Below are 26,487 nucleotides of genomic sequence, written 5' to 3'. Positions count from 1 at the left end.
ACAGGTGCAAAACAGAGGCTTTAATCCAAACAGCAACAAAAAAGCAGGAGCTACAGGCCCAGGGGGGCACATGGGAACCAGAAGAGTGGTGATCTAACCCTGGGAGGGAGGCAGGCCCTGGGCCTCTCCTGGGAAACTTCATCTGTGACTCTCAAAATCCTGTCCCAGCCTCTGCCCAGACCATTGGCTGGTCTTGGTTCAAGCCCTCGGTTGTGCTTCTCGGTGCCCCCTCCCTGAAGGTTCTGTAGACTACACCAGGGAGGGGGCTGTGGAGAAGGGCAGGCCTGGCTGGGCAGGGAAGCCTGCAAGAGTCAGCCCAGGAACAGCCCCAGGAGAGACGTGGCCAGCTGCTGTCAGCACCCCCACCCTTGGGGGCCTGCCAGGCAACCCTTCCTTACCTCATCCCGTGAGGGGGTGGGAGGACGAGGAGTGTGTGGCTGCAGCCTCTCCAGCCTCCCACACTGGCCACTCAACCTGCTAGAGGAGCTGGGCAGAAGCCCAGGGCTTGGGGAAGGCTGGGCAGTGAGGAGGGGGCAGAGGCAGCTGGGCCCTAGACAGGCTGGAGGAATGAATCCAGGTTCTCCACAGACCCAACAGCGAGGCCTCCTGCCCCGCCAACCAGTCTCTTGACACCGCTCCTTGCTGGGGAGAGTTCTGGGAAGACAGGCCACCCAATGAGACGGCCCTCCCGGGTGTCCAGGGCCTACCCAAAGGGCAGCTTCCATAGCTGGGCCAGCCCCGGGGTGTGGGGGTATGCAGCTATGGACAGTAAATCTGGCAAAGTCAGGGGCCGGAGCACAGAAAGCCAGGACAGAGCTCTGGGTATAGGTGCACTCTAGCCCTGGGGCCGCCTGAGGAGTCTAGAAGGTCACTGGCTAGAACAGTCAAGGCCTCTCCAACACCCACCCTGCCCACCCCATGGCTGCCCGCCAGCCTCAGCCTCCAGCCCATATGCCCTCACTACATGGCTTAGGAGTGACCCACCCCTGCGCGGGGCAGCCACCCCAACCCCTAGAAAGGCCTCACCGAGAACTGGACCAGACAGCAATGGAAACAGTGAGATGCCTCCTCAGCCCCTGCCTCCGAGTGGGACTGGACAGGTAAAGCAGGAGAGGGGCAGGGAGCAGGAGTGGGGAACAGATCCTGTCCCTTTTTCTTGCCCATCCACCACAGGGGAGGTCAGGAAACTGGCCACACTTTGGTCACTTCTCCCAACTTGGGTCCTTCAGCTTTGGGATCTGAGCCCTCCTCAAGCCCCCACTTACCACCCACCCAGTCAACAGCCTCTCATCAAACAGAAGAACAGAGGGAGGGGCAGGAGGAGGCGTGCCAGGGTCGGGAAGGGCACAGGAACCCCGGCCTGGATGGCGCTGGTGGCTTGGCCCCTCCTAGCCAGATGTGACAGGATGAATGGGCAGCAGGCTTCCGAACTTGAAGTGCTGGATCACAGGGAACTTCTCTAGGCACTGTGAGGAAAAGAGAGAGTGGAAAGGTAAGGCCACACAGCACCCGGCCGGCCAAGATCGGCCACTCAGGTCTCCGGGGAGCTTGGACAGCCACGGAGGCTGGGACAAGCTGCTTCCAGGAGGTGTCCCAACAGGACCTAGGAAATGGCCAAGTCAGAGCAGGGCCTTCAAGGAAGGGTGACAGATACTCTCCTGTTCCCTATCACAAGAGAAGGAGAGAGAGAGAGAGAGAGAGAGAGAGAGAGAGAGAGAGAGAGAGAGAGAGCGAGAGCACGCGCATGAGGAAGGGAGGGAGAGGGAGGGAGAGGGAGAGGGAGAGGCAGACTGGCCCCAGAGTGGAAGCCGAGAGACGTCACTTGGTCCAGAGGGGAAGCTGGATATGAGACAAAAAGGACCCTCCTAATCATGGGACCTCCCAGCCCAGCCCAGGTCCTGGCCGTAGAGCTACGAGAACGTCTGAACATAAGCTTACAGAGCAGCTAGGGCCTGTTTTTTCCACTTTTAGGTTCTCTGGACTGAAAAAAGGCATCTTGGCACTTAAGAGTGAGACAATGGGAACCAGCTGACACCCAAAGCAGTTCCCTGCAGCCCTGGGTAGGTACAGGGGCAAGAACACTGGACGCTGACACCCTGAACCCGCCCAGCCCAGCCCCTTCACAGAGGCTGACCAATGAGACCTGCCCCAGAGGCTGGCTTAGTGCACAGGCAGTCCAAGCCTAGGCCACAGCCCTGCACTGGCCTCCTGTGCCCACAGCCCAGCTCAAGTCTCAGGGCAGCAACTCCAGACAGGCAGGCAGGGTCTGCCAGGCTGGTCAGGGCCTCCTCCCACACCTTTGGCCATGGAAACAACCAGTATGCTAGGTGCCTCATGGCTGGGCTAGAACAAGACTTATGGCCTCAGAGCAGGTGAGAGCTTCGCTCTGGCTATGGTCTTGACCTCAAGCTAATGCAGAGGGACAATGGGTGGACTAACTTCCCTCACCTCAGAAACCAGCTGCAGAAATGGGGGGGTGGGTTGGGTTGGGGGGTCCACAAGTCAGAGGAAAGGAGAGGGACACAAGGCTCAGGTGAGCAGGGTCCCAAGCCACAGCTGGGCCCCTGGTGTGGTTCCTGGAGGAGCAGCAGATCCAAACCAGGGACAAGGCAGCTACCATTATGCTTTGGTCATCTGCAAGTGGTGGGAATGTGGAGAGCAGGCCCTGAAATGCCAGAAAAGGTCAAAGGTCAACCTGCCTCCAGCTCTCATGTGAGAACCCACAGGAGAGGCCAGGGCAGAGCAGAGGCCAGAGGCTACTGGGAAGAAGTCAAGGCTCCTGGGTAGGGAGCCTCCAGCAAACCCTTTTCTAGGCACACCAGGCAGCCCTGCCACGCACCCCGACAGAGAGCTGTCTCAACTTGACCCTCACAGGGCTCCCAACACCAGGCCCTTGAAGGTCCCAGCAATTCAAGTAGAGGGAGCATCTCCTCAGACACAGTGACGACCTCAGAAGAGACAGGCACTACCGCGCAAAGCCCCGGGAAGGCAGGCCAGGCAGGTCCTCCGAATCCTGAGCACCAGCACCAGGCCTGGGCAGGCTCTGTGGCTGCTCAGGAGGCCACTTCCCTCCAGCAGCCAACTGTGGCTCGTGGCCCTGGTCCTGCTAACCTCCTTCTGGACTTCAAAAGTGGTGGGTCTCAAAGGTCCCCACTGCCATATGAGAACTGGGCCGACAAAGTTCCCTATGGGGAACCATAGGTAAGGGTTGCTTGCTGCCAACTCAGAAGTGAGGGGGGGACACTATAAAGCCTGGGCTCTACCCCTCAGAGGAGTCACCTGGCAGCGCCCAGGGCAGGGGCAATCCCAGCTCCCAGAGCGGGCAGCCCGGTAGATGTGTCTTGTCACCTATTGCTGCTCCCGTGACTCGTCCTGAGTTGGTGGCCATTTTCAGCAGTGTCCTCCTTATGTTCAACAACCATAGAAATGCCGGCCACCTTTACCCTTCAACTGTCCTGCTGACGGCCTGCACTGTCTCTGGCCTGCCTCGGGGACCCTGGGCCAAGGTCCCAAACAGGGAAAGAAGGCAGCTACAGCACTGTCTTGACACACGAGTGGGGCAGGCACCCCTACCACCACTGCTGGGACAGTCCCCAGGGGTGGAGAGGGCCAGCACTGTGCTCAAGTTCCCAGCAGAGCTGTCAGAAAGGACAGAGCTGGGACAGAGGATACTGACCCGGGTGCACTCAGGCCGGAAGGAGCCTGGGCAGCCCCAGCAACTGCCTCTCAGATTAGAGAGGTATGTGGGCTGGAACCCAGACACAGGATGTGAAGCTCAGAGGAAGGGGATCCAGGGGGAGGGGCGGAAGGAGAGGTCTGGTCAGCTCAAGCAGCTCGCCATTAACCCCTTCAGGCCAAGTGCAAGGAGACAGACCAGCTGGAAGCATCTGTGCTACTAAATCACGCTACCCTCTCACCCCTCCGTGGTCCTGCCGCCACTCATAGATGGAGAAAGCTCTGAGCACCCCCTCACAGGAGGGAAGGAAGACTGACCAGGAGTCAAGACATGGGCAGCCACAGGACAACCACCAAAGGTACTTTGGGGTCCCATGGCTTCAGGTGAGGGACTACAGGTCCAGGTCTTCCTTGGCCAAGGTCAAGCAGCTTCTGCATTAGTGTGCCCAAGACATGGGAGGGCTAGTGGAAGGGGCAGGATGAAAAGACATCGGCTCTCTCCAGGCTGGGAGGGTGGTACCAAGGAGCTGTGGGCAGGAGGCACCAAGAGAGGGGCAGCACCTCCCAGCAGGGGGAGCTCCAGCACCCGAGGCCCCTCCCAGCCACAGGTTTGAGAGTAGGGACAGTACCTGCCATTGGTCATTAAAATGCCAGTTCCCAGCCTCCCTGCAGATCCCCTCCCACTCAGTAGCCACACACGCGGCTTCCAAAAGGGCCTCTGGAGGAGCCCCTTCCCAAGAATGCCTTGTTTCCTGTCACCACAGGGACAGACATTCAGGCTGCCTGAGGGGCCTCTGGGCTCGCTGGGCAGACGGGGCTCACCCCAGTGCCTTTCTGACTGCCCACACACCAGATGGGGACTCTGAGGTTCCAGGTGTCACAGGCCCTGGACTAAGAGTTGGAGCAGAACAATGGGGTGGGCGCAGCAGTCTTGGCCCCCATCTGCTTGGTCCCCAGCCCCAGGAACAGCACGGCAGCAGGGGGATGGCGGCAGCCACTCACCTCAGCCTTATACATGCGGATGAGGCCCTGGTTCACCTTGGACCAGGAGGGGACGGCGCTGATGTTCCACAGCTGGTTGGAGTGCTCTGCAAATGGGCCGGTCTTCATCTGGAAAAGAAGACCACCAGCTAAAAGAAAGTCACCCGGAGGCTGGCCCTGTCCCCTGTGGCCTGTGCTCTGTCTTTCACACGTACAAGCCAGGGCCAGGCCACAGCATATTCTGAGGGGCACACATGCACGCAAGTGCCAGAAGCAGGGGTCCCCTTGGCCTTTGAGGCCCACTGGAAAAATACAACTGCACTTGCCTGTACCCCCAGTTATCACTCTTCCTGCAGTAAAAATAAGGGCTGGGTTTCTATCACCTGCCATATCCTGCACCCACAGAAAATGTCATGGCCACCCAGATCCTGGTACAGCTCCTACCAGCTCCCTCAAGCCACAGAGTGCCTCTCCAGCAGTGGACTCATTCCCATTCAGATAACGGCAGCAGCAGCTTAGACACCTCCATTCCCTGCAGCATACTTGGTCCCTACCTGCCAGGCAGAGCTAGCGGGACAGAGGAAAGGGGCTGCAGGAGGGCTGTGGTGGGTCTGGCCAAACATAGGCATCCACTGTCCCCTGCATGGCAGACAGGGGAGGGAAGGAATGCAGGGTGCACAGGAGGCAGGGGCACCAGCAGCAGATTCAGGAAAGACAGCCTGGCTGGCAGGAGGGAGGAAGGGATGGCAACCACAACAGCAAGACTGGCAGGGGACACAGTCTATCCTTTAGCCCAGAAGTCTGACCCTCCAGGAAGGAAGAAGAACATTCACAACTTGGGAGAGGGAAGTGTGTGTGTGTGTGTGGGCGGGGGGGAATGGGTGGGTGTGTCTGGAGCTATTCTGCACTCCAAAGCATGAGGCTTACAACACCATCCCAGCTCCCTCCCCAGCCTGTAGGCAGCACTATGCTGGGGAACAGGACTCAGCACTGGGGCCCCAGACTGCAGAGACAGACTGCAAAGCAAAGAGGCTTGAGTCTGGCAAGGAAGCAGCCTTGGACTCTGAGTGGGTGGAAAGTTCCAGATGAAGCTGTGCATGGAGGCTTGAGAGTAGGGGACTGTTCCATGTTCCAAGCAGAAAGGAGAAGCCCTAAGTTCCCTCTGGGTGGTGGGGCACAAAGCCCTCAGGAGCACAGAGTGGCACCCCCAGCTGGGGACCCACTGGGCAGGCCCCTCACTTCTCCAGGGAGGCCAACTCAGAGAGTCCATCTGTGCCTCAGGCTCAGGCACCAGAGCCTAGCCCACCCTGGTCCCCAGAGGCTCTTCCTGGCCCTTCCCTGCACCTCATAGCATCAGTGCACCCCAGCTGACAGGGCCCCTTTGCACAGCTTTATTCCAACTGTCCCACTTGCCAATATGCCACCCAATCCTTTCCCAGATGCCCCTTCTCTGGGTTCTCTGCAGGCTCTGGCCCAGCCTGCCTACTCCCAGGCCCTGTGAGCAAACTGCCAGGGAGGCACCCTGGTCTCTGCAAGGAAAAGGCATGCAGATGGACGCAGGGAAGGCGGGCCTCGCCCACCAGGGGCATGGGCTGCATCCCCCAAAGGCCTCTGTGGCCTCGTGGCAGAGCCAGAGTGAGGCTGGGCTGTATGGAAAGGCAGACGTCCCCAGGCCTCCAGAGCCCCCAGGTCTGCCTAAGTCAGAAGGAGACTGCAACTCTGGGAAAGGAAAACAGATGAGGAAGAAAAAAGAAATTGGGGGCGAGGCGACGAAAAAAATTAGCTCATTCTAGCCACAAAGGGAGAAGAGCGCACGAGAACGAGCAAGCAGGCTGCAGTCCCGCAGTGACCCCAGGGGAATCGTGTGAGTCAGAGCAGCCATATTGAGCAGGAAATTACTCACAGACGCTGCGTTCCTGCCTCTCCACTCCCCAGAGAATCGGCCTTTTGTAAATGGTTCCTCTGTCAGTAACTGAGGGGGATGGGCAGGGGGTGGGGGAGGCTCTGCACAGCGCCTTCCTGTCAGCTCCTTCCCTTCCAGCTGAAATCTGATCCCTCCCTTCCCAAAACTCCAAATTTAGAAGCCAGATTGAAACTGAAATTCTTTTCCTGCCTGCCCTGAGCTCTTAAAGGCGCCAGGGCTGCTTTTCCCAAAGCAGAAGAAAAACTCCAGCGCAGGGTCCTTCACTGGGGATGCATTCCAGGGCTACTAGGGCAGCAGAAGACTCAGGAAGAGCAGCCCAATTCCAAGATTCCCAACTTCTTGGTGTTTGGTTTAACCTCCTAGCTGCATCAAACCTTAGGAATTTCCAGGTCTCCAAAACAACATCGCCCCCTTTCTCAGCAAAGAGCACAGGGCCTCCACATAAACCCCCAGGCTCCTGAACCCCAGAGTCTGGGTGCACCAAACCAGGCCACTCACCCACTAAAGTGTAAGAGGGCTCTGAAGTAGAATTAAATACAAGTGTGAGGCTACCCAGCAGGTCCTGAGGTACACGTCCCCCAGAATCCACTGCTTAACACCATGTATTTCAGTGAGTCTCGACCCCCTGAAAACCAGCCCTTGCAGAGAAGGTGCAAAACAGCCCCAAACTGCCCCCAGCTCCCACATTTCCCCCAATTAAATGTTACCAAATTCACCCAGAGTTCAGTGTGCCTTTAGCGCCACCTACTGGCTACAGTTCAAGAAAGGTTTTGGGGTTTTTATACCACCATAACCAACTAAACAAACAAAAATTGCAAAGTTTTAGCATGGAATCAATTCTCAATAGTCCCTGAAGCTCCCACGACATTCCTCCTTCTCAGAATTACTGACAGGGATCTAGGAGCATGGCACAGCCACCAGAGGGAACCAGACAGCTTAGCCTTTGGGCCTCAAGGCCAGCGGGGTGTGGATCTGCACCCCCAGCTTCCCACCTGCTCTTCTTCTCATCCCAGAGCCTCCCAGGGCTCTGCAGACCCCCACACTGCACTCCCAAGAAAGCAGTGCATGATCGGCTTTCAAGGCAGAGAGCCAGGCTGCCCGAGTCCTTCCGACCTTGGGCCAACTACACTGCTGAAGGCAGCAGATCTCCAAAAGCAAAGCAGTAGCCATCCAGCCGTCAGTCCCAGCTCCATTTGCTGACTTGGAAAAAATGTGTCATTCCCCTTTGGCCTCTGGAGTTTGGCAGAAGCCTGAGCCGAATGCTGACCAGGAGGGGGGGGTGAGCTCTAGGCTGCTAACCATGTTTTTCCCTGCCTCAGGGGACTCAGAACAGGCAGCCAAGGAGGCAGCCCCCTGGGGTGGGAGTGCACAGGCACCAGGGGGCAGACAAGCATGTGGCTTTAGGGAAGAGATAAGAGCCACTTCTAGACAGCAGAGTTAGGGCACCCTTTGCAAATTCAGGGATGAGGGGTTGCAGGCACAGGGTGGAGACATGGAGTCTCCACACCTCCTGGAAGCAAGGCCCTGAGAGCCCTGGGCCCCAGGATTTCCTTGCAGTCAGGTGTCCAAATACAGCTCTTGGTGCTTGTCCCCTGAGATTCTGGTTCAAAAAGCTAAGGCGAGGCCTAGGGATTCCGTAGAACCCCACCACCCATGGGGGCTCCCACCTAGGGAGACAAGAGCTTGCAGTCAGAGCCCTTGCCAGGTGGGTTGGACCCAGCAACTGCCACCACAGGCTGCTCATTTTCACTTCTAACAGTTCACTCAGGCGCATGTCCTCAGGCACTAAGATATGTCCCTTTAGGTGAAAAGCTGTCCCCTCCAGGTCACTCTAGTCCTCCATTCCTACAATGGCTCTGCAGACTTTGGAGGCCCCACCTGGAAGATGCTGGCCCTCCCCCGACAATGCCCACCACTCCTTCAGACCCACTGCACAGGTCGCCAAGTCCAACTAGTAATTGAGTCTTAGATCAAGAGTCCTGCAGTGTCCAGAAGGCTGGTTAGTCCCTTCAGGAAAGGCAGAACAGACTTTCTCTTTCAATGCCTATTTTTAGTGGACCCCTGCCACCTTTGGTAGCCCACCCTGGGCTGCTCTGAGCCATCCCAAAGCCATCAGCCCTGGTTCCTCTAAGCTGGAGGCTGTTTCCCCCCTGCCCGTTCCTCTCACCTCAGTGATAAACAGGATACACTCCAGGAACATATAGTCCTTGTGGTTCTCGTTCACGGCCTTCTCGTCCACAAAGTGCCTGGGCTCCAGGTACGGGTGGTCTGGGAAGAGCAGAGCCCTGGCGGTCAGAACAGGCCCTCAAGCCACTGGGCTCCCCAGCCCAGCACTCTCCAGGGCCAGTTTTGCCTGCAATGTCCTCAACACTTGACTTCGCAAGAGCAATAAATGGCCTTCTCTGTGTGTCCAGTTGTGCATCACATGGTGATGCTCAATGAGGGACCATGCCCAGGAGCAATCCTCCTGCAAGATGATCATGGAGGGGCTGGGGTGCTGCATGTGGCAGCAGGCATGGTGTACTGGGTTCAAACCCCAGCACTGAGACAGAGACCAGGGAGGGGGGGGGAGGGAGAGAGAGGGAGGGAGAGAGAGGGAGGGAGGGAGGGAGGGGGAGAGAGGGGGAGAGAGAGAGAGAGAGAGAGAGAGAGAGAGAGAGAGAGAGAGAGAGAGAATGTGTGTGTGTGTGTGTGTGTGGTGTGTATGTGTGTGTAATGGAACTCAAACACTCCCATCAGCTAGTGATGCAGCCATCATGATGTCACAGTATGGAGCAGAACCTGTCACTCTCAAGGTCATGGTGATGCTGGTGCAACAAACCTGCTGCATTACCAGTCACAAAAACATAACACTCACACTTAGGTACTATACATAACACTTGATCACGATAATAAACATCTGCTACTGCTTTACGTTTTTACTATACTATACTTTTTATCATTATTTTAAGAGTATACGCTTATGTACAAAAAAGTACCATAAAACTGTTTTGGAACACCTCTTTATACATATATATATTTTTTTAAACTTTAGGGGGACACAATATCTGTTTTTATGTGGTGCTGAGGATCGAACCCAGTGCCTCGCGCATGGCAAGTGAGCGCGCTACCACTTGAGCCCCATCCCGAGCCCCTGGAACGCCTCATCTTTATGGCCACCGGCCTGTGTCAGGAGACAGCTAAGTACGGCTCAGCTGTCCCAGGTGGCGCGGGAAGCACAGGATGCTGGCACAATGAGACCACCTGAAAACGCGCTTCTCAAACTGTGTCCAACATGAAGCGACCTGACTGTGTTCCCAGGCACTCAGATGGCTATCTCTCTCTAGCTGTGACCCTGGATGAAGGAGGTTAGCCCTGTTTCCTCACCTGGACGGTGAAGATGAGAACAGTGGCCCCTCAGGATGTTGAGGACCACATGACAAAAATTACCACACAGCAGTCAGCACCACGCCTGGCCTTACGCGGGCAAAGACCCTTCACTGGGTGACTCTCCATTGGGTCACTGAGAAGACTGTGGGGTCAGGGAGTAACCTCTACCTAGGCACTGAGGGCAGCACCTCACTCAGAGAGGGTCCTCTACGAACAGGCACCCAAGTATCACCTTGCAGGCAGTTCATCCTACATTAAAATAGAGATGAACTGAGTGCAGATGAACCCCAGTGGTGCACGCCTATAATCCCAGTGGCTTGGGAGGCTGAGGCAGGAGGATTGTAAGTTCAAAGTCAGCCTCAGCAATTCAGTAAGACCCTGTCTCAAAATAAAATATAAAAAGGGCTGGGGGTGTTGCTCAGTGGTTACGTGCCCTGGATTCAATCCCAGTACTAAAAAAATAAAAGAATAATAGAGACTATGACACACACCCCCAGCCCACTGGTGGATCCTGAGCGACTGACCATGTCTGGAGAACAGTTTCACAGTGGGGCATCACAGAGCAGGCCTGTCCAAGCCCCACAGGAAGCAGCCCACACCCCAGCATAGCAGCAGTTCCCTGATGGGCCCCAGCACACAGCTTGATAACAAGTGGATGACGTTGGTCATCAAATCGAAAGAACCCCTCGTTTTCAACATAAAATCCCGCAGTTGCTGCCAGGAGCAAGGTGCATTTCACACAGTCCATTATGCATCCTTGCTCCAGCCCATGTCACTTTCCATTATCTTGGTGGCACTCGGCCTCCGCCTCCCCTGGCTGGCCACACGGGCTCACAGCAGAAGGTCGACAGCAAACAGTCTTCGTCAATAGCGGGTATAATGCCCGGCTTTACAAGCTGTCACTGTCTGCCCTGGGCAGGAAGGAGGGAAGGGAGGAGGGGCACACGGAAGGCACCCAGGGTCCGGGCAAAAGGATGGGCGCCCCCTCCGTTACCTATCAGCTGTGAACTGCCCCAGATGAAGGGCAGAAACTGGAAATCATCCAGGCCCCACACACCCTGGCTGCCAGCCGGTTCCATCCGGTATGTTTTCTGGAGCTTCCTCATAACCTCCAGATACCTGCAGTGGAAATGGGGGTGAAAAGTGAGTACAGTCTCCACCCCTCAGCCCCTGCCTCCAGAAGAAGGCAGCCAAGAACCACGGAAGGGCGTAGCTGGACAAAGGCGGGAGGCCCAGCCAGCACCTCCAAACCAAGTCACTCTGTCCCCCCACTCAAGTCTTCTTTCTGCAGGAAAAGGGACAAAACACCAACTAGAAAACTGGATTTTGTTGCCATCAACTACAGCAAGTGAGACCTCAGGCAAGAGCCTCCACTTCTCCAACCTCCAGGTGCTGTCCAGAGGTTGGCGGGAATCTAAGAGATCATCTCCTTGGTCCTCTCAGCTCCAACCTCCCATTCTGTCAGAATGGGGCTTCTGCAGGCCGCACCGCCCGTGGGCCTGTGCACTGGCATGGCGGAACGCACCCAGGAGCGGAGGCTCTGTGCACACGGCACTGCCAAGTGGGCCACCTGGCTTCAGGGGATGAGAGATCTCAGTGGAGACCGTCTCCTTCTCTGTGAAAGGAAGGGGACGCCTGCACTTCAAAGGGCTGTCACGGGACTCTGTGAGCTGAGCAGGACTCAGGACGGTGCCTCACAGGCCCAGCACCAGGAGCATAGCTCACGACACTTCCTTCCCTGGCCTTCATTTGAGGCCACAACCGGGTGAACAAGGAGTTGTGGACGCCCACAGCCAGGGCTCAGTTAGGACAGGATGAGGGTTGTAGGCACTAAAGACCCTCCGGCACCCCACCCCAGGACAAGAGACCCCCTTGGCTCCCAACCCCAGCAGCACCTCTCCTGCCCCTGTTCCCCCTTACCGATTGAACACCTTGAAGACAATAGCTATCTGGTCATCCACCCGGAGCACCCCGATCTTGCAGAGACAGCAGAGGAAGGCAGCAAAGGCCGCCTCGTGCCCTAGGGGAGAAGAAACAGCCAAGTGGACAGTCTTCCAGGAGAAAGTCCGGGCTGCTCCTGACCTGCTAGAGGCCAGCGAGGAGGTAACAAGGCCTCTGTCCTACCCAGGAGGACCTGGGCCTTTCCAAAACATCCATAAGAGTTTCCCAAAGGCCCAGGCTAGTTTTTGTTTTTTGTCTTTTTTGATACAAGGATTGAACTAAGGGAAACCTTACCAGTGAACCATAACCCCAGCCCTTTTTGTTTTCTACTTTGAAAAAGTGTTTTGCTAAGTTGCTTACAGCCTTGCTAAATTGCGGAGGCTGGCCTCAAACTTGCAAACCTCCTGCCTCAGCCTCCCAAGTGGCTGGGATGACAGGCGTGAGTCACTATACCTAGCCAGGCTATTGGCTTCTTAAAAAGACACGTACCTGCTGGGCACGGTGGCTCGTGCCTGTCATCCCAGCCACTGGGGAGGCTGAAACAGGAGGATTGCAAATTCAAAGCCAGCCTCAGCAATGGCAAGGCACTAAGCAACTCAGTGAGACCCTGTCTCTAAATAAAATACAAAATAGGGCTGAGGATGAGGCTCAGTGGTCAAGTGCCCCTGAGTTCAATCCCCAGTACCAAAAAAAAAATAAAGGGGGGGGGTAGATGCACATTTTATTTTATGGTTTTACTCATTCAGCAAGCCTACCCAATTTACTGAGCACCTACTATTTTTGTAGTCATTGTCCATGTGGGGTACTGGGGAGACAGTAACAAATGAGAACACGGGTAGGAGGCAAGAGGCACCAGGGAGTGGGGCCAGATGCTGCTGGGGGCACAGAGGCTCTTTCATCTGACAAAGCTTCTGTAAGCAGTTGCCTTGAGGTATAGTAAGTGCTCAATCAATTATTATTTGAGTGATGATACGGAGCTCACAGAGACTATCTTTACAAAACCAGAAATCAGCTCTGAGTAGCGACCATGCATGTGGCATTGGCTCCCCCTGGTGGCCCAATCCAGAGCTGCAGCATTAGGCTGCCCACACACACCTCCCCAAAACAAGGGCACCCAAGCAGGCCCCAGTAGACTGTGAGGGCTGGGGGAACTGCTGCCAGCTCGGAGGGCCATGAGACAATACCCAGCAAGAAGAAAGCTGCGAGGCCAAACCCACACAGACCCCACAAGCAGCAGATACCTGTGCCGTAGTCGATGCGCGTGGAGTTCCCCACAGACTCCTTCAGGTAGACAGCCACTTCAGGCACGGCTGCGGCCAGCTGAGGGGGCACGACTGTGGATACCAAGTTTTCTGCTTCCTGACAGCACAAGAGACACAAAGAGAGGGCAGCAGGTCAGGTAGTATATGGGGCTGGCCCTGCGCCCTGATCCGAGTGCCTCAGAAGGAGGGACACTTACTTTCCACAGCAGAAAGAATACCCTGGGGTGACCTATCACCTGCTGACCCTCCCCCAGGGCACAGGGGTCTGAGGCCAGGATGGAGAATCTACTCTCATTCTGGTAACACACTGGGAGCCCAGAAGGACTCTGGGAGACCAGGGCTACTGTCCCCATAGTCAACGTCCTTCACACTCCAGGGCAGCAAGAGCCTGTGCCATAAATATGCCAAAGAAACACAAAAGAATGTCCCAAGCAGCATTATTCTCCCTGATGGAGAGCCCAAATACTCTGCAGTTTGACATGGTGATGAGTGTAATGGTAAGAACATAGGTCATGATCCATCTGGCTGGCCAGGTGCAGTGGCGCACATCTGTAATCCCAGCGGCTGGGGAGGCTGAGGAAGGAGAACTGCAACTTAGCAAGGCCATTTCTCAAAAAAATTAAAAAAGGGCTGGGGAAAGGGCTCAGGGACAAAGCACCACAGGTGCAATCCCCAATACCAAGCAAACACTTTAGATGGGCTGCTCAGGTCTCTCTCCACCCCTCCCCACCCTCAGAAGAAGCCTTGCTGGAAGAGCCTCCTGTGCACCTTCCAGGGTGCTCCTCACGCAAATGCAAGCAACACAGACACGTACTTTATTTCCTCTTTCTCACCACCTGCATCACTACACAGGCTCTTCCTTCACTTGACATTAAGTCACAGATTCCCTTCCAATGAGCTCCCTGCACAGTGTCCTTATTCTTCTTTATAGCTGCATGGCACTCCATGGTGTGGGTGGCTCAGTATTGGATACCTCTCGATGGGTACTTGGGATATTTCCTATCTGCTGCCAATACCAACAGTAACTTAACAAGCAGCCTCCTGGCTGGGTATTTAGCTCAGTGGTAGAGCACTAACTCAGCAATTGAGAGACCCTGGGTTCCATCCCTAGCACCACAAAAAAAAACAAATAATTAAGTAAAAAAGTAAGCTTGTTCATGAGATCATGTAACCACAGTAGCAGTTCCCAGAAGATGTCTGGGACATACGGTAAACACATTTGCAATTTGAGAAAATGGAATTGCCATTTTAACAAATTCCCTGTGACTTTTATGTGCCTGAAAGCTTGAAATGCCTGCTCCACACACGTAGGCCCTCCCTCCAGTGCCAGAACCAGCCTCCCACCAGCCCACCCCACGTCTGTGCTGTGGCAGCCTTACCTCATCAAGCTTGGCATACCAGGTCCTGTAGGCCTTGTTCCCAAATCGAGAGGGCTGGTCCACCGGAGGGGTCTCATCAATCCACCTGTCGAGTGTGTTGAGAAGGGCCACCAGCTTCTCAATGGCCTGCACGGTGAAAGAGAGGTACCAAGTCAGTGACCTGTGGCCCTAGGCCAGAGCAACTGAGGGAAGTCCCAACTACGCCTCACCATGGCACCTTCTGATCATCCTCCTTGCTGACCCCCTTTCTTCCCAACTATCCTGAAGATGAAGGAGGGTCATGGGTGCAAGGGGCAGTGGAGCTTTAGAGAGGGACCAGCACTAGGCCAATGGGAAGGAATGGGTGGGTTCAGCACTCTTTTTATGGAGGGCTGCTGGACAAGCACAAGTCCGGCCCTGAGCTTTGCTAAAATAGAGTTTATTGTGGCCTTCCATAAGGACACCTTCCCTCCCAGAATACAGAAGTGTGAAAGGAAGGAAATGAAAGTGGGGAGTGGCCTGCCATTCACAAACGATCCACATCTCAACATGCCCTCTGCTCTTTTTTTTTCAAATGTATTTTTTAGTTGTCAATGTGCCTTTATTTTATTTATATGTGGTGCTGAGAATCGAAACCCAGTGCCTCACACATGCTAAGCAAGTGCTCTACACCTGAGCCCCAGCCTAGCCCCCTCTGCTCTTTTTATACTTTGTCTTTTCCCATTGTTTAGCACGAACTCTGACGGCAGATGGGCCTGTATTCAAATCTTAGCCAAAACACTACTGAGCTGCTGCAACTATAGTTGTGAGTCTCCATTTCTTCATCTCAAGTCCAGGAACAAGGGTTCCTACGGTGCACAGTGCCCACACAGGGTGGCGGGGTGACTGATGCATACGTGGACTCTGAGACCCAGAGGAACCTCTTCCCACATCAGCACGAATTGAATGCTATGATGCCCCTACTGAGTGGGCACATCCCACTGCACAGTGCATGGCAACTGATCTGGCAATTCCTTGCTACTAAATGTCTGGGCCGTTTCCAATTGTTTCACACCACAGACCACACTATGGTGAACGATCTTCGACTCAACCTCCATGGAAATGCTGGACCATCGCATGCAATGCCCACCTCAACACCTTTCCCTCAAAAGACAGGGACCAGGGAGTGGAAACGGTGCCACGGAGACGGGAGGCATGAGCGCACAAACATCACTCAGAAAAGAGATCTGGGCAGCTAGAGACTGTGGCTTGGAGGAGCTGGCCAGAACTGAAGGCAGGAGGGAGAGAGCACACAAAGGCAATCCCAAGCCAGGCAGATCCTGCCTGTGTCTACAGGAACGAATGGCATCAGGAGAAACCTCAAGGAAACCCTGGCAATAGCTAGGAACCAGCAGGGCAATACCCACAGAAAAAGCAGTGTCTTAAAGGCAGAGTCAGGTTGCGGCTGTGTGCAGGGCCGCTGTTGTGAGTGGAGATGCCAACGGCTGTTGTCCCCCTGTAGTCAATGAAATACGGGCTAGTCTGCAGCCCCAGCTGTGTCCAGTCAGGAAGCACCAACCACATCACAGGCAATGTGCCGGGCTGTGCAGCCCCTGTTCCCCTCAGCTCCCTTGTACCTGTGCTCGGCACATGGGGGAAAGGAAGAGAACTCTCCCTGCTGCTGAGGCAGATTGCTAGGGTGGCATAAAGCTGCCTTGCTGAACCGTGACAGCAAATGCTGCCACAGCCTGGCTTTGTGAAGAACCAGGTCACCAGGAACTGCTCATGAGCACAGCCCAAACCAGACCCCATGCGGCAACCAGGCTCAGGAAGGGTGATAAGGGAAGCCTGGCTCCAGGAAGCACAGCCCCCCTGGAGGTCCCTCCAGGCCCCGGCTTCCCTGGGCACTGAAGGAGACCAAGGTGTGGCTCCAGGAGGCAGGAGCCAGGCCCCAGCTGCTAGTTCAGCTGGGTCAGTGAATGATTAAAAGGTTCCCAGCTCCTCCTCCTGGAGAGGGCTTTTTAAATGCAGAGGCTGCCTCCACTGGAGGGAAGAGTGAAGGAGGTGAGGGACTATGGGCTGGAATCCCTTTGAAGCACCAAGAATAACCTGAGGGCCCTCCTTCTGCCTGGAGCAGGGCTTCCTTTACGGATTTCATGGACCAGGAAAACCTCCCCTAAAACTCTTATCAGCCATCATCTCATCGTGCCCCCTTAGCATGTTAGAAAAACAAACAACAAAAATAAACCTCCTATCCACTATCACCTTTATTTTACAAAAACAAAAAAATAATAACTCCCAAAGAGTAGGACAGGCATCTAAAATAAAATCTATCTTTTAAATCTAAAGTACAATCTAAATCTAATATAAAAGCTTCTAATCACAGGCTGAGACCCGCTCCCTGCCCCAGGCTGTTCTCGGCTTCAGTGTGTGGAAGCTGTAGCCAGGTCATTCTGCCTGTGCTGGAGCAGCAGCCACCATCTGTGAGGAAGGAGCCAGAGCTGAGAGGACAAGGCAGCTCAGCAGTTGCGCAGGGCAGGCGGAAGGAGGAGAGGCCACAAGCCATGCACAGTGCCTCTGCTACCCTGCAGGCTGTGGGCAGAAGCCAAGAGGGTCTGCTGGAGACCAAATGAGTCATCTCTGCTCAGAGTCGGGCCAGCACTGGGATGAACCCAGGTCAGAAAGACCACAGATGAAGCAATAGCATAAACATTAGTACCCAGTAAAACCTACCGAGAACACTAGCAAGAGAGCAGCAAGGGCCTGTAGTCTGTGTCAGGCACAGTAGGTGGGGAAAAACCCTGCACAAGATTTCAGGGGCTCCTCCCTGGGGCCATACATACATACATACATCTGTTGTCTCTTCTCACCATACAGATGAGGACACCAAGAATCAAAAAGGGCAAGGTCACTAGGTTCGGAAGTGGTGCAATAGCAATCCCAGTTAGCCTGACTCCAGAACCCCAGCACGTAAGCAATACCACACCCTGCCAAAAGAACAGCTCTTACATTAAGACAATGCCTGACTGATGTGATTCTGCAATCTGTATACGGGGTAAAAATGGGAGTTCATAACCCACTTGAATCAAAGTGTGAAATATGATATATCAAGAACTATGTAATGTTTTGAACAACCAACAATAAAAATTAAAAAAAAAAAAAAAAAAAAAGACAATGCCTGGCATGGTGGCCGTTTCCCATATACCCTCAGGAGCAGCTGAGGAACCAGAAAGGGATTGGGAGCTAAGCATTTGCTGGGGTAATTATGACATTCCCCTTTAATTAGTCCCTCCATATTCCTGGCCCACTGAGCAAGATAAGCAACCTCCCCACAGGCTCAAGGAGGAATCTTTTCTCCTGCCAGTCACCTGTGCCCTGAGCCACAGCCCAGGAAGAACCAACCTAAAAACCACTGGTGGGCTGGCTCCCAAGGGAAGGCTACCTATCTGCACCCAGCAAAGGCCTAGCTCCCCCAAGAGGATGGGAACAAGTCCTGGGCCACTGAGTAGCTAGAGAGGGCCCAAGAAGAGGTACTCCACCAGGGACACGGTGTGAGGGCCGAGTGGGCAATGTCAGCCTTGGAAGGTGAAGAAACTGGGCCAGGGCAAGCCAGCCCTTACACAACAGGCCCCAGGCTGCGGTTGGGTAGGCCGAAGCATTGAGAGAGGACATCAGGCTCTGGTGGCAGAGATAAAAGGTTCACAGTGGCTCTGGGCCAACTAGAACATGAACCCAAGAGGCCACTGAAGGCCTAGGACCTAGCCCTGCGAGATGGCTCTGCCACATTGAACAGTCTGCAAAATACGCCCTCCCACAGGTTCTGCCTGCCCACAGTTCCTGACCACCCGGAAAAAACAAATCTGCCTGTGGAACTACCAGAAAACACCACTGAGCAGTGCAAACCAAACACCAACCAAACAACTGCATGTGACCTCTGCTCCACATTTCCTCTTCTGAGAATGAAACCTCAGGAAATAGGCCCACAGGTCTGTGTGTCAGCTGTGATCAGAGCAGCAGTGTCCAGGGACACAACCTTAACCCTCAAGTCAGGGCTGTTTAAATAAACAAGGGTTGGGTGGATGAGGCAGTCACTCAGTGGCAGTGCCAAGAGGCGTGCCATCTCCAGGGCACTGAGGGAAAGGTCAGCTTTTTTTTTTTTTTGAATTTTAATATTTATTTATTTTGGTTCTCGGCAGACACAACATCTTTGTTTGTATGCGGTGCTGAGGATCGAACCCGGGCCGCACATATACCAGACTAGCGCAGTACCGCTTGAGCCACATCCCCAGCCCAAGGTCAGTTTTTTTGATAGGGTTACACACATTTCAATAAGTGATCTCTCCAGGGAGCACATTTACTTCTTTTGTCCTTTATTTTAGTTTCAAAAGTTATATTAAAATGCTAGGTAATCCCTGGGGTTCAATTTCCAGGACCGAAAACAGCAAAAATGCAGGTATAAACTGTACGAAGAGTTACAGGTGAGGCGGTCACACCTGTGATCCCAGTGGCTTGGGAGGTGAGGCAGGAGAACTTTTGAGTTCAAAGCCAAAACCTCAGCACCTTAGCAGGGCCCTAAGCAACTTAGCAAGGCCTTGTCTCAAAATAAAAAATAAAAAGGGCTGGGATGTGGCTCAGTGGTAAAGTGCCCCTGGTTCAATCCCTGCTACCGAAACAAAACAAAACAAATCTGTGTATTGGCCTTGATTCCAGTTATAAATTTTAATTTCCTCAGACATAAAATGTTAGAGCTATGGACAGCAGAACAAACCATGCATCTGGCGAGCAGCCAGAGTGGCGCAGCAGCAGGCTCCGCCTACCTCAGAGACTCTGTACTCAAAGGTCAGCTTCTTCCCCTTCACGCCTTCGTTGAGGGTGAGGATGAAACCAATGTAGTCAGCGTAGGCCTAGCAAACAGAAGAAAGGGCGTCAGACCCCACCTCCACCCACACTGCTCTGGCTCCCAAACCCATGGGAGGGCTCAACACATAATGTCACATACTCAGTAAAGCTGGCAGTTCCCAAGTACAATGACACCTGGTTCTAGTTATGCTCACTGAATGCTTGCTGTCGCTACCAGTTCCTGCACAACACCCCCATGAGGGGGCCACTACTGCTGTCCCCACTTCACAGATGAGGAAACCAAGACTTCCAGTGGAGGAGTGCTTTGCCCAAGATGTTCCAGGACCAAGACCTCACCAGACACGGAGCTGGGAGCCAGCCAGCCCAACTCCACAGCAGAGTACCTGGGCGCCTGACCACTGTGCTACACTCCTAGGACTCCAGGGAAGACCTCCAAGGGTCCTTCCCCATCATCTTCCAGATGTCCTCCTGCTGCACACAAGCCAGGGTGTCTGGCTGCAGTGCAGAGGCTCTGCTTCCAGGAGCTGTGTTCTGCCTACAGCCAGGTCCCTGGCACATGCAACCCCAGCTTCCTGCTGGACCCCTCCTCAGAGCCAGGCTGGAATGCACATGGGAACCAGGCATTCCTACACCAGACACTCCTGTCAGCCCATACCAGCTGATGAGATGAGCTGGGTGCAAAAGAGTTTGCTGTATCTATAACTATGAAAACGGCAAAGAAGCCTCTCAAACACGAAAATAACTTTTTCTCAACTGCTGAGGTTAGGGATGGCTCTGAGACCTCAGGTATCAGCTCCCATGCTAGAGGGCAAGGGGAGCAAGGGAGGTAAGAGGCAAGAGAGCAGGCACACCCTGAACCCCTCTATTTATTGGGGAAAGGACATTGGACAGAAAGTTCTACCCAAATAAGGCAAGGGATTGGGTTTCAAAGGGTGGAGTCTTGCTCAGTGATGTCTTGTGGTCAGCAGATTGACTGACATCATGGCAAGTCATGCCCATCTCAGGTGCTGTGTGGGATCACAGGCAGAGCAAAAAGAAAGGCACACATACATTGCAGAGCCCAATCAGGCAGCAACGTCAGACCAGTCCCCTCATATCACTCAAATGCGCAGAGCTCACACACAGCCCATGGATGGCTCACGACAATGTGTTCACTCACTGCCTCACAGGGATCCTGGGGATCCCACAACACTAGCAGGTGAAAGTAGAGAAGCAGGTTTCAATGGCTCCCAGAGGACAGCTGACAATGCCTGGAGACATTTTGGTGCTAACAATTGGGTAAAAAGGTGCTGCTAGCATTCAATGGGTAGAGCTGACCACTCCCGGACAGCCACCTGCAATAATTCTCTGCCCCAAAATGTCCACGGTGGAGATTGAGAAACTCTGAGGCAGAGAAGCTGGAGATAAAAGGACTCAAACTCAGTTTTCTGGGCAGCTGGAGAGGCCAAGGTCTTTACCCAGGGAAGACTCAGAACACTGAGAGGCAGACATGTGAAGGAAGAGCCACAGGCTGGTGACCCCTGACCCCACCAAGACAAGGCACAGGAGCTGCAGGGTCTGGGCTCAACACAGCAGAGCAGATCCCACTCCTCAGAGAATCTGCCAGGCACACAAGGGCCCCTGGCCTGCCCGCCTGCATGAATGACAGACACTCTCTATCCCAGCTGACCAGATCAGGTGTAGGAGCTTGATAGAAGCTGGGCCCAAGGCCTTCCCTAAGAATTCAAAATGGGCTTTGTTTTTCTCAGTCCCCATCTTTCCACAGCTGGACCAGACGCCTGGCATGTACAAGCTGTTTTCTTTTTGCCACTATTTGAGCTGAGCAGCAGAGAAACCCTGAGCCCTGTCTGCCCACAGTCCCTAGCTATTTTTAGGCTCAGCCATGTCCCTGGCCAAAGTGAACATGAAACAGCCTTTTCTGTCTCGGACGCACTGGATCCCAGTGACCAGATATTATTCAGAATACTCACATTCAGCCAGTACAACAATATTCAGGGCCATGGTCTATGACAACCAGAGTAGAACTCTCTAGGGCTACCAGGGACCTAGCCCTGAGACTTCCTGATCCAGCATCTCTGAAGGCTGCCCCTGAGGGCAAGGGACAGTCAGCAACCTTGCCATTCCTCTCCCTTACTTCGGACAACTCAGGCTCCAAGAATAAGAAAGGCCAAGATACTCATGGCCTCAGTCATGCCTAGAAACCCCTGTCTATGAAGAGGCCCAACCTCTCTCCCAGTTCTAACTCTACAGTACAGACACCATGGGTACCTGAGAACGCTTCCATTTGCCCATGTCTGGAACTGTGTGGATCTCCTTTTTCGGAATGATGAAGTTCTGAGTGCCTGAAGGGGTCTCCTCTGAAGAATCTTTATAAAGATAATGAAATGGCAAATAGGTAATTAGAATCCCTCCTCCGATACATACATACACATGCATGCTCACTGTTATCTCTCTTTTCTAAAGCAAGACTCTAACACCTGAGCCTAGCAGAGCCAGACATGCACTTCCAGAACAAAGGAATACCTTATTAAGCCAAACCCAAGAGCCTCCTGCCTTCCTCACTCTGCAAAGATAAAAGGCAAGGTGATCCTAGCAACCTGGGAGGTTGAGGTAGGAGAATAATTAGTTTGAGGCCAGCCTAGACAACTCAGCAAGGCCCTGTCTTAAAAAAAAAAGAGACTAGCTGGGCACGCTTATAATCCCAGCGGCTCAGGAGGTTGAGGCAGGAGGATCACAAGCTCAAAGCCAGCTCAGCAAAAGTGAGGCGCTGAGCAACTCAGTAAGACTCTCTCTCTAAATAAAATACAAAATAGGGCTGGGGATGAGGCTTTAGTAGCCATGGCCTGGCCTCCCACTGCCTAACTGGGCAAGAGAGTTAGAAAAATAAAACCAAGTTGATACACAGGCAATTTAATGACGGAAAAGAGAAATACAAATTGCAAACAACATTTGGAAAAAACCCACCAACTCCCAAATAAGCAGAGACCAGTAAATTACCAGTGAGCCCTTTTCCCAAATAGGGCTGGCGGATTAAAACAACTGGCCCTGGACTGGGGAAGGGGAAAGATAGGAACTTTCCTGCATCATATCAGCAGGAGAAGCAGTCAGTAGGACCCGCTCAGTGGCACTCTGCTGTCTCCTCAAGAGCCAACTCAAGCAGTACCCATGGGGCCAACAGCTCCTTACAGCAACCTTCCCTTCAGATGCACTTGTCAAAGAGACTGAGGAACACACAAAGGCACTTACTGCACTGAAAAAAACTTGGAAACAACCCAAATATCAATCAATAAGGTGATGGGTAAACAAGGATATGACCACATAATGGAAATAGTCAAAGCTTTTAAAAGGAAGAAAATCTATATTATGGGCCTAGGAAAGGCAGCCTAGATATTAAAAAGTAAAGAGAGAAAATTGCAGTATGTGGGCTGGGGCTATGGCTCAGTAGTAGAGCGCTTGCCTCGCAGCACAGGTGAGGAGGCACAGGGTTTGATCCTCAGCACCACATATAAATAAATAAATAGATAGATAGATAGAAAGATATTGTGTCCATCTACAGCTAAAAATATTTTTAAAAAAGAAAATTTGCAGCATGTTATATTCAGCATAATCTCATTTTCATAAAAACATTTACACATCCTAACATAAACAACACATACACATATTAGTATATGAATCAAAAAAAACCTAAAGGTCCCACCAAAGTTACCAATGGTCTTATCTAGGAGATGTGATATAAAGGATTTCCATTTTCTAAGTTACATATTACGGGTTTTTTACTTTTGGGGGGCATTCCCCCCCCCCCGGAAAATCCCAGCCCTTTTTTGCATTTTACTTAGAGACGGGGTCTTATTTAATTGCTTAGAGCCTCGCTAAGTTGCTGAGGCTGGCTCTGAACTCACAATCCTCCTGCTTCAGCCTCCTGAGCCACTGGGATTACAAGCATGCACCACTGTGCCTGGCCTATAAATTATTTTTAAAAACAAGCATACAGCACTTTTGTAATCCGAAAAAAAGCCACAATTTTAAATAGAAATTTGTATTTTCAGAGGTTAGGGGAAGGAAAACAGGGGAGCACAATGTGCCAAACCAGAGGCACACCTCACACTAAGCCACAGAACACCCTCTGCTTTGGGACATTGAGAAACATGAGCTGCAAATCCTCATTCAGAATTCCAAAATCCAAAGATCTCTGGAAACCCAAAGATTTTTTGTTTTTTTAAATGAGTTTACCATAAGCTCATTTGGAACAAAACTTAAGGAGATATGAGGACACTTACAGGCTTTGTATGGCCCACTTGGTGAGGGGATTCATACATTTTGTGGAAATAACCATTTGGTTTGGGGTGCAGCTTTCTTAAACATGAGAAACTGAATGCCAAAGCACAGCTTGCAGCAGGATTGGTGAGGGGATGCAGGCCCAGACCCACAACTGGAGAGGGCAGTGAGCTGCTGGCGCTTCCTTCAGAGACGCGGCCCTTGAGAAGAGGGCTACCACTCAACACAGCACGAATCCCCCTTCTAAGATCCAGCTGCAAGTACCTGCATGAAGGGACGGGGAACTAGGAAGGTTCTGGAACATGTGACATTTGGGGGAATAGACCCTGCCTGGAGAGGCCCTGAGGAAAGGAAAAGTGCCAGGAGATTTGGAGACCTGAGGGGGAAAGACAGAGAACCCAAGAGCAAGAAGACAAGCCTCGCAGCCTCTGCCTAACTCAAGTCAAACCAGGGCCCCAGGAAAAGACCAGCTCTTCCTCCTCCCACCTGTCCTGTAAGCTTGTTTCCCAGAGCCCCAAACTGAGGCCCCCACAATTAGCAAATTGCTACTTTAAGTATGATGCCAAATAAAAAGTTTTGTAGGCTAAGCTGGTAACCCAGGTTACTACGGAAAATGTGTTCCACCTTCAACCAACCAACTTGCAAGCCATCTTTGGGAATTGAGTCTTTGTAGACTTTCTCGGCAAGAAATAGCCCTCCTGGCTGTTTCACAGGGAGGAAGGAACCTGGCCCCATCTCCACCGGCAAAGGCTACCTTTAGCAGAAGCAATGAAAGGCACCACTGGTGCAACACCCGGACCCTAAATTTAAAACACAAGCTTTCTGTGGGCACAGTGGCACACACCTGTAATCCAGCAGCTTGGGAGACTGAGGCAGGAAGATTGAGAGTTCAAAGCCAGCCTCAGCCCTTTAACAAGTCTCTAAGCAACTCGGCGAGAACCTGTCTCTAAATAAAATATTAGAAAAGGGTGGGGATGTGGATCAGTGGTTAAGTGCCCCTGGGTTCAGTCCCCAGTACCAAAAAACAAGAGACTTAAAGACGTGTGATGAATGAGGGATCTCTCTCCAGGCCCTGAATGAAAGAGGACAAAGGGGACGGTGAATCCCCTATGACCTCAAGAGTACAAGATGGCAAGCAACATCTAGGGTTTTTAGAGATGTTCCTAAAAAGCCCCCAGGAGCATAGTGGATTATCATCCAGCATTTGGGAACAGGTCTACATGTTCAACTTGTCCAAGTTTGAGAAGCTTATCAGCATCAGCGTTCACTGACTACCCACCATGTCCCATGCTTTGCTCAGTCTTTTGACTGAACACACATAACTCCCTAAAGAAAGCACAGTATCCTCATTTTAACAGACAACTGAGGCTCACAGAGACTGTGGCTTGCCAGGCCAGAGCCAGGACTATGTGATTCCAAACTCCCAAGTTTTCACCCCCTGCACTAGGCAGAAATTCTTTCCACTTGATCCAGAAACTCCTGAGCCATCCTGTCTAAGTCCACAGGTTCTCTTCCCCCACCATCTTCAGAGACACATGAATCTCACTGACAATTCTGGTTGCTTCATGTCTCATATCTCCTGCTGTCATGCCCAGAAAACCCGGAGTGATATCTCATATCTCCAGCTGTCATCGATAGATGACCAAAAAGAATATCTCAGCTCCTAATGCCATCACCAGAACTTATAAGGGCACATGCCCACAGAGGGTTTGTATAAATTAATGTCTTTTTTGAATTTCCTAACAGACAAACCAGCACTCTGCTCATCTATTTGGGGGAGCAGAGAGGATGCCTCCTCTGATTTTCAAAATTTCTTCCTGAGACCTTCCCAGGGACCAAAAACATGTGTGGCAGGACATACAGAATATCAAATGCCTTCAGAACATTAGTTGTGTTTGGACTACCTATTTGCTTCTGTTAGACTTCTAAGTTACCTATGGCCTGTCCTTCTCAGTTCAGAGTAGAGTCAGCCAACAGCCTTCTCCAGGTGAGGGATGGACAGAAGGGCCTTCCCTAGAGCGGTCCCTCATCTCCATCCCAGTTATTTGAGATTAACTAAAAAGAGGCCAAGGTGTAAATAAAAGTTACAGTAGGTGACGCCAGAGACTCTCATCTCCTGGCACAACCAGCCTTTTTAAATTAGTGGTCTAGACACCGAGGGCAGTTTCTCTCAATAAATTCCCAGCCACTGAAACCCCAGTGCCCTGCCTCCAAGGAGAGAGGGAAGGAGGACAAGAGACGGCAGGGCGCGGGGAGGCTGAGACGCGGCAGGCAGGCCCAGGCCCATCCGAACAGGGCCCCATAAAGAAAGCGGGGAAGACCGCCTCCGCTGGCCCCGCGCTGCGTCCCGGGCTCCGCGTCCCGGTTGTGCCGCACCCGCGCCCCTGGGGACACCCAACTCCTGTGTCCCCTGAGCCCCCGACTCCCGGCCTCTCTGGCTCCCCAAATCCTGTCCCCCTGGGTCCCGACCTCGTCCTGCTGGTACCCCCGACTCCGGTCTCCGCCGGGTGCACCCCGGCTTTCGCGCCCCGCTTCCCCGCCTCCCGGGCCCGTCGCCACACCCCGGCGGCCCCGGCCTACCTGGCGGCGGCTGCCGCTCGCCCTCAGCCATCTTCTCCCGCCAGCGGCCGGCCGGCGCCCGCGGTGCCCCCTAGCTTGGCACGCCGCACCTGCCCTCCGCTGCGCGGGCTCCGAGGTCCGGAAGAGGAGCGAGCGCCGGGCGGCTACAGCCGAAAGCCGAGAACTGCAGTCACCGCTGCGCCGACAGCCGCCATGCCGGTGCGGGGCGCGCGGGGAGCATGCCCACTAATGGCCGGCTCGCGGCGTCCGCGCCGGAGGGGGCGGCGGCCATGTCCGTGCGGGG

At 53.4% G+C, this 26,487-nt stretch overlaps 1 protein-coding gene across 1 annotated transcript; it reads right to left on the bottom strand.

Annotated features, from left to right (window-relative positions):
* On the bottom strand, nucleotides 1–26,382 carry Ptpa (protein phosphatase 2 phosphatase activator). Its single transcript, XM_046451589.2, has 10 exons — nucleotides 26,205–26,382; nucleotides 21,618–21,715; nucleotides 19,307–19,393; nucleotides 14,532–14,657; nucleotides 13,132–13,249; nucleotides 11,870–11,969; nucleotides 10,944–11,068; nucleotides 8,748–8,848; nucleotides 4,678–4,785; nucleotides 1–1,466 (listed from the first exon to the last, which is right to left on the bottom strand). The coding sequence occupies exons 1-10, from the start codon at nucleotides 26,233–26,235 to the stop codon at nucleotides 1,389–1,391; spliced, it is 972 nt and encodes a 323-aa protein (XP_046307545.1). The 5' UTR covers nucleotides 26,236–26,382; the 3' UTR covers nucleotides 1–1,388.
* Between the last annotated feature and the right edge of the window lie 105 nt (nucleotides 26,383–26,487).

Source organism: Marmota monax, unplaced genomic scaffold, assembly GCF_021218885.2.
Source record: "Marmota monax isolate L192 unplaced genomic scaffold, Marmota_monax_Labrador192_F-V1.1 WCK01_AAM20220418_F8-fsc00020, whole genome shotgun sequence".
In the NCBI taxonomy this organism is placed as follows: domain Eukaryota; kingdom Metazoa; phylum Chordata; class Mammalia; order Rodentia; family Sciuridae; genus Marmota; species Marmota monax.
Note: the sequence above shows the minus strand (reverse complement) of the source record. Positions and strands in the feature narration are given on the sequence as shown.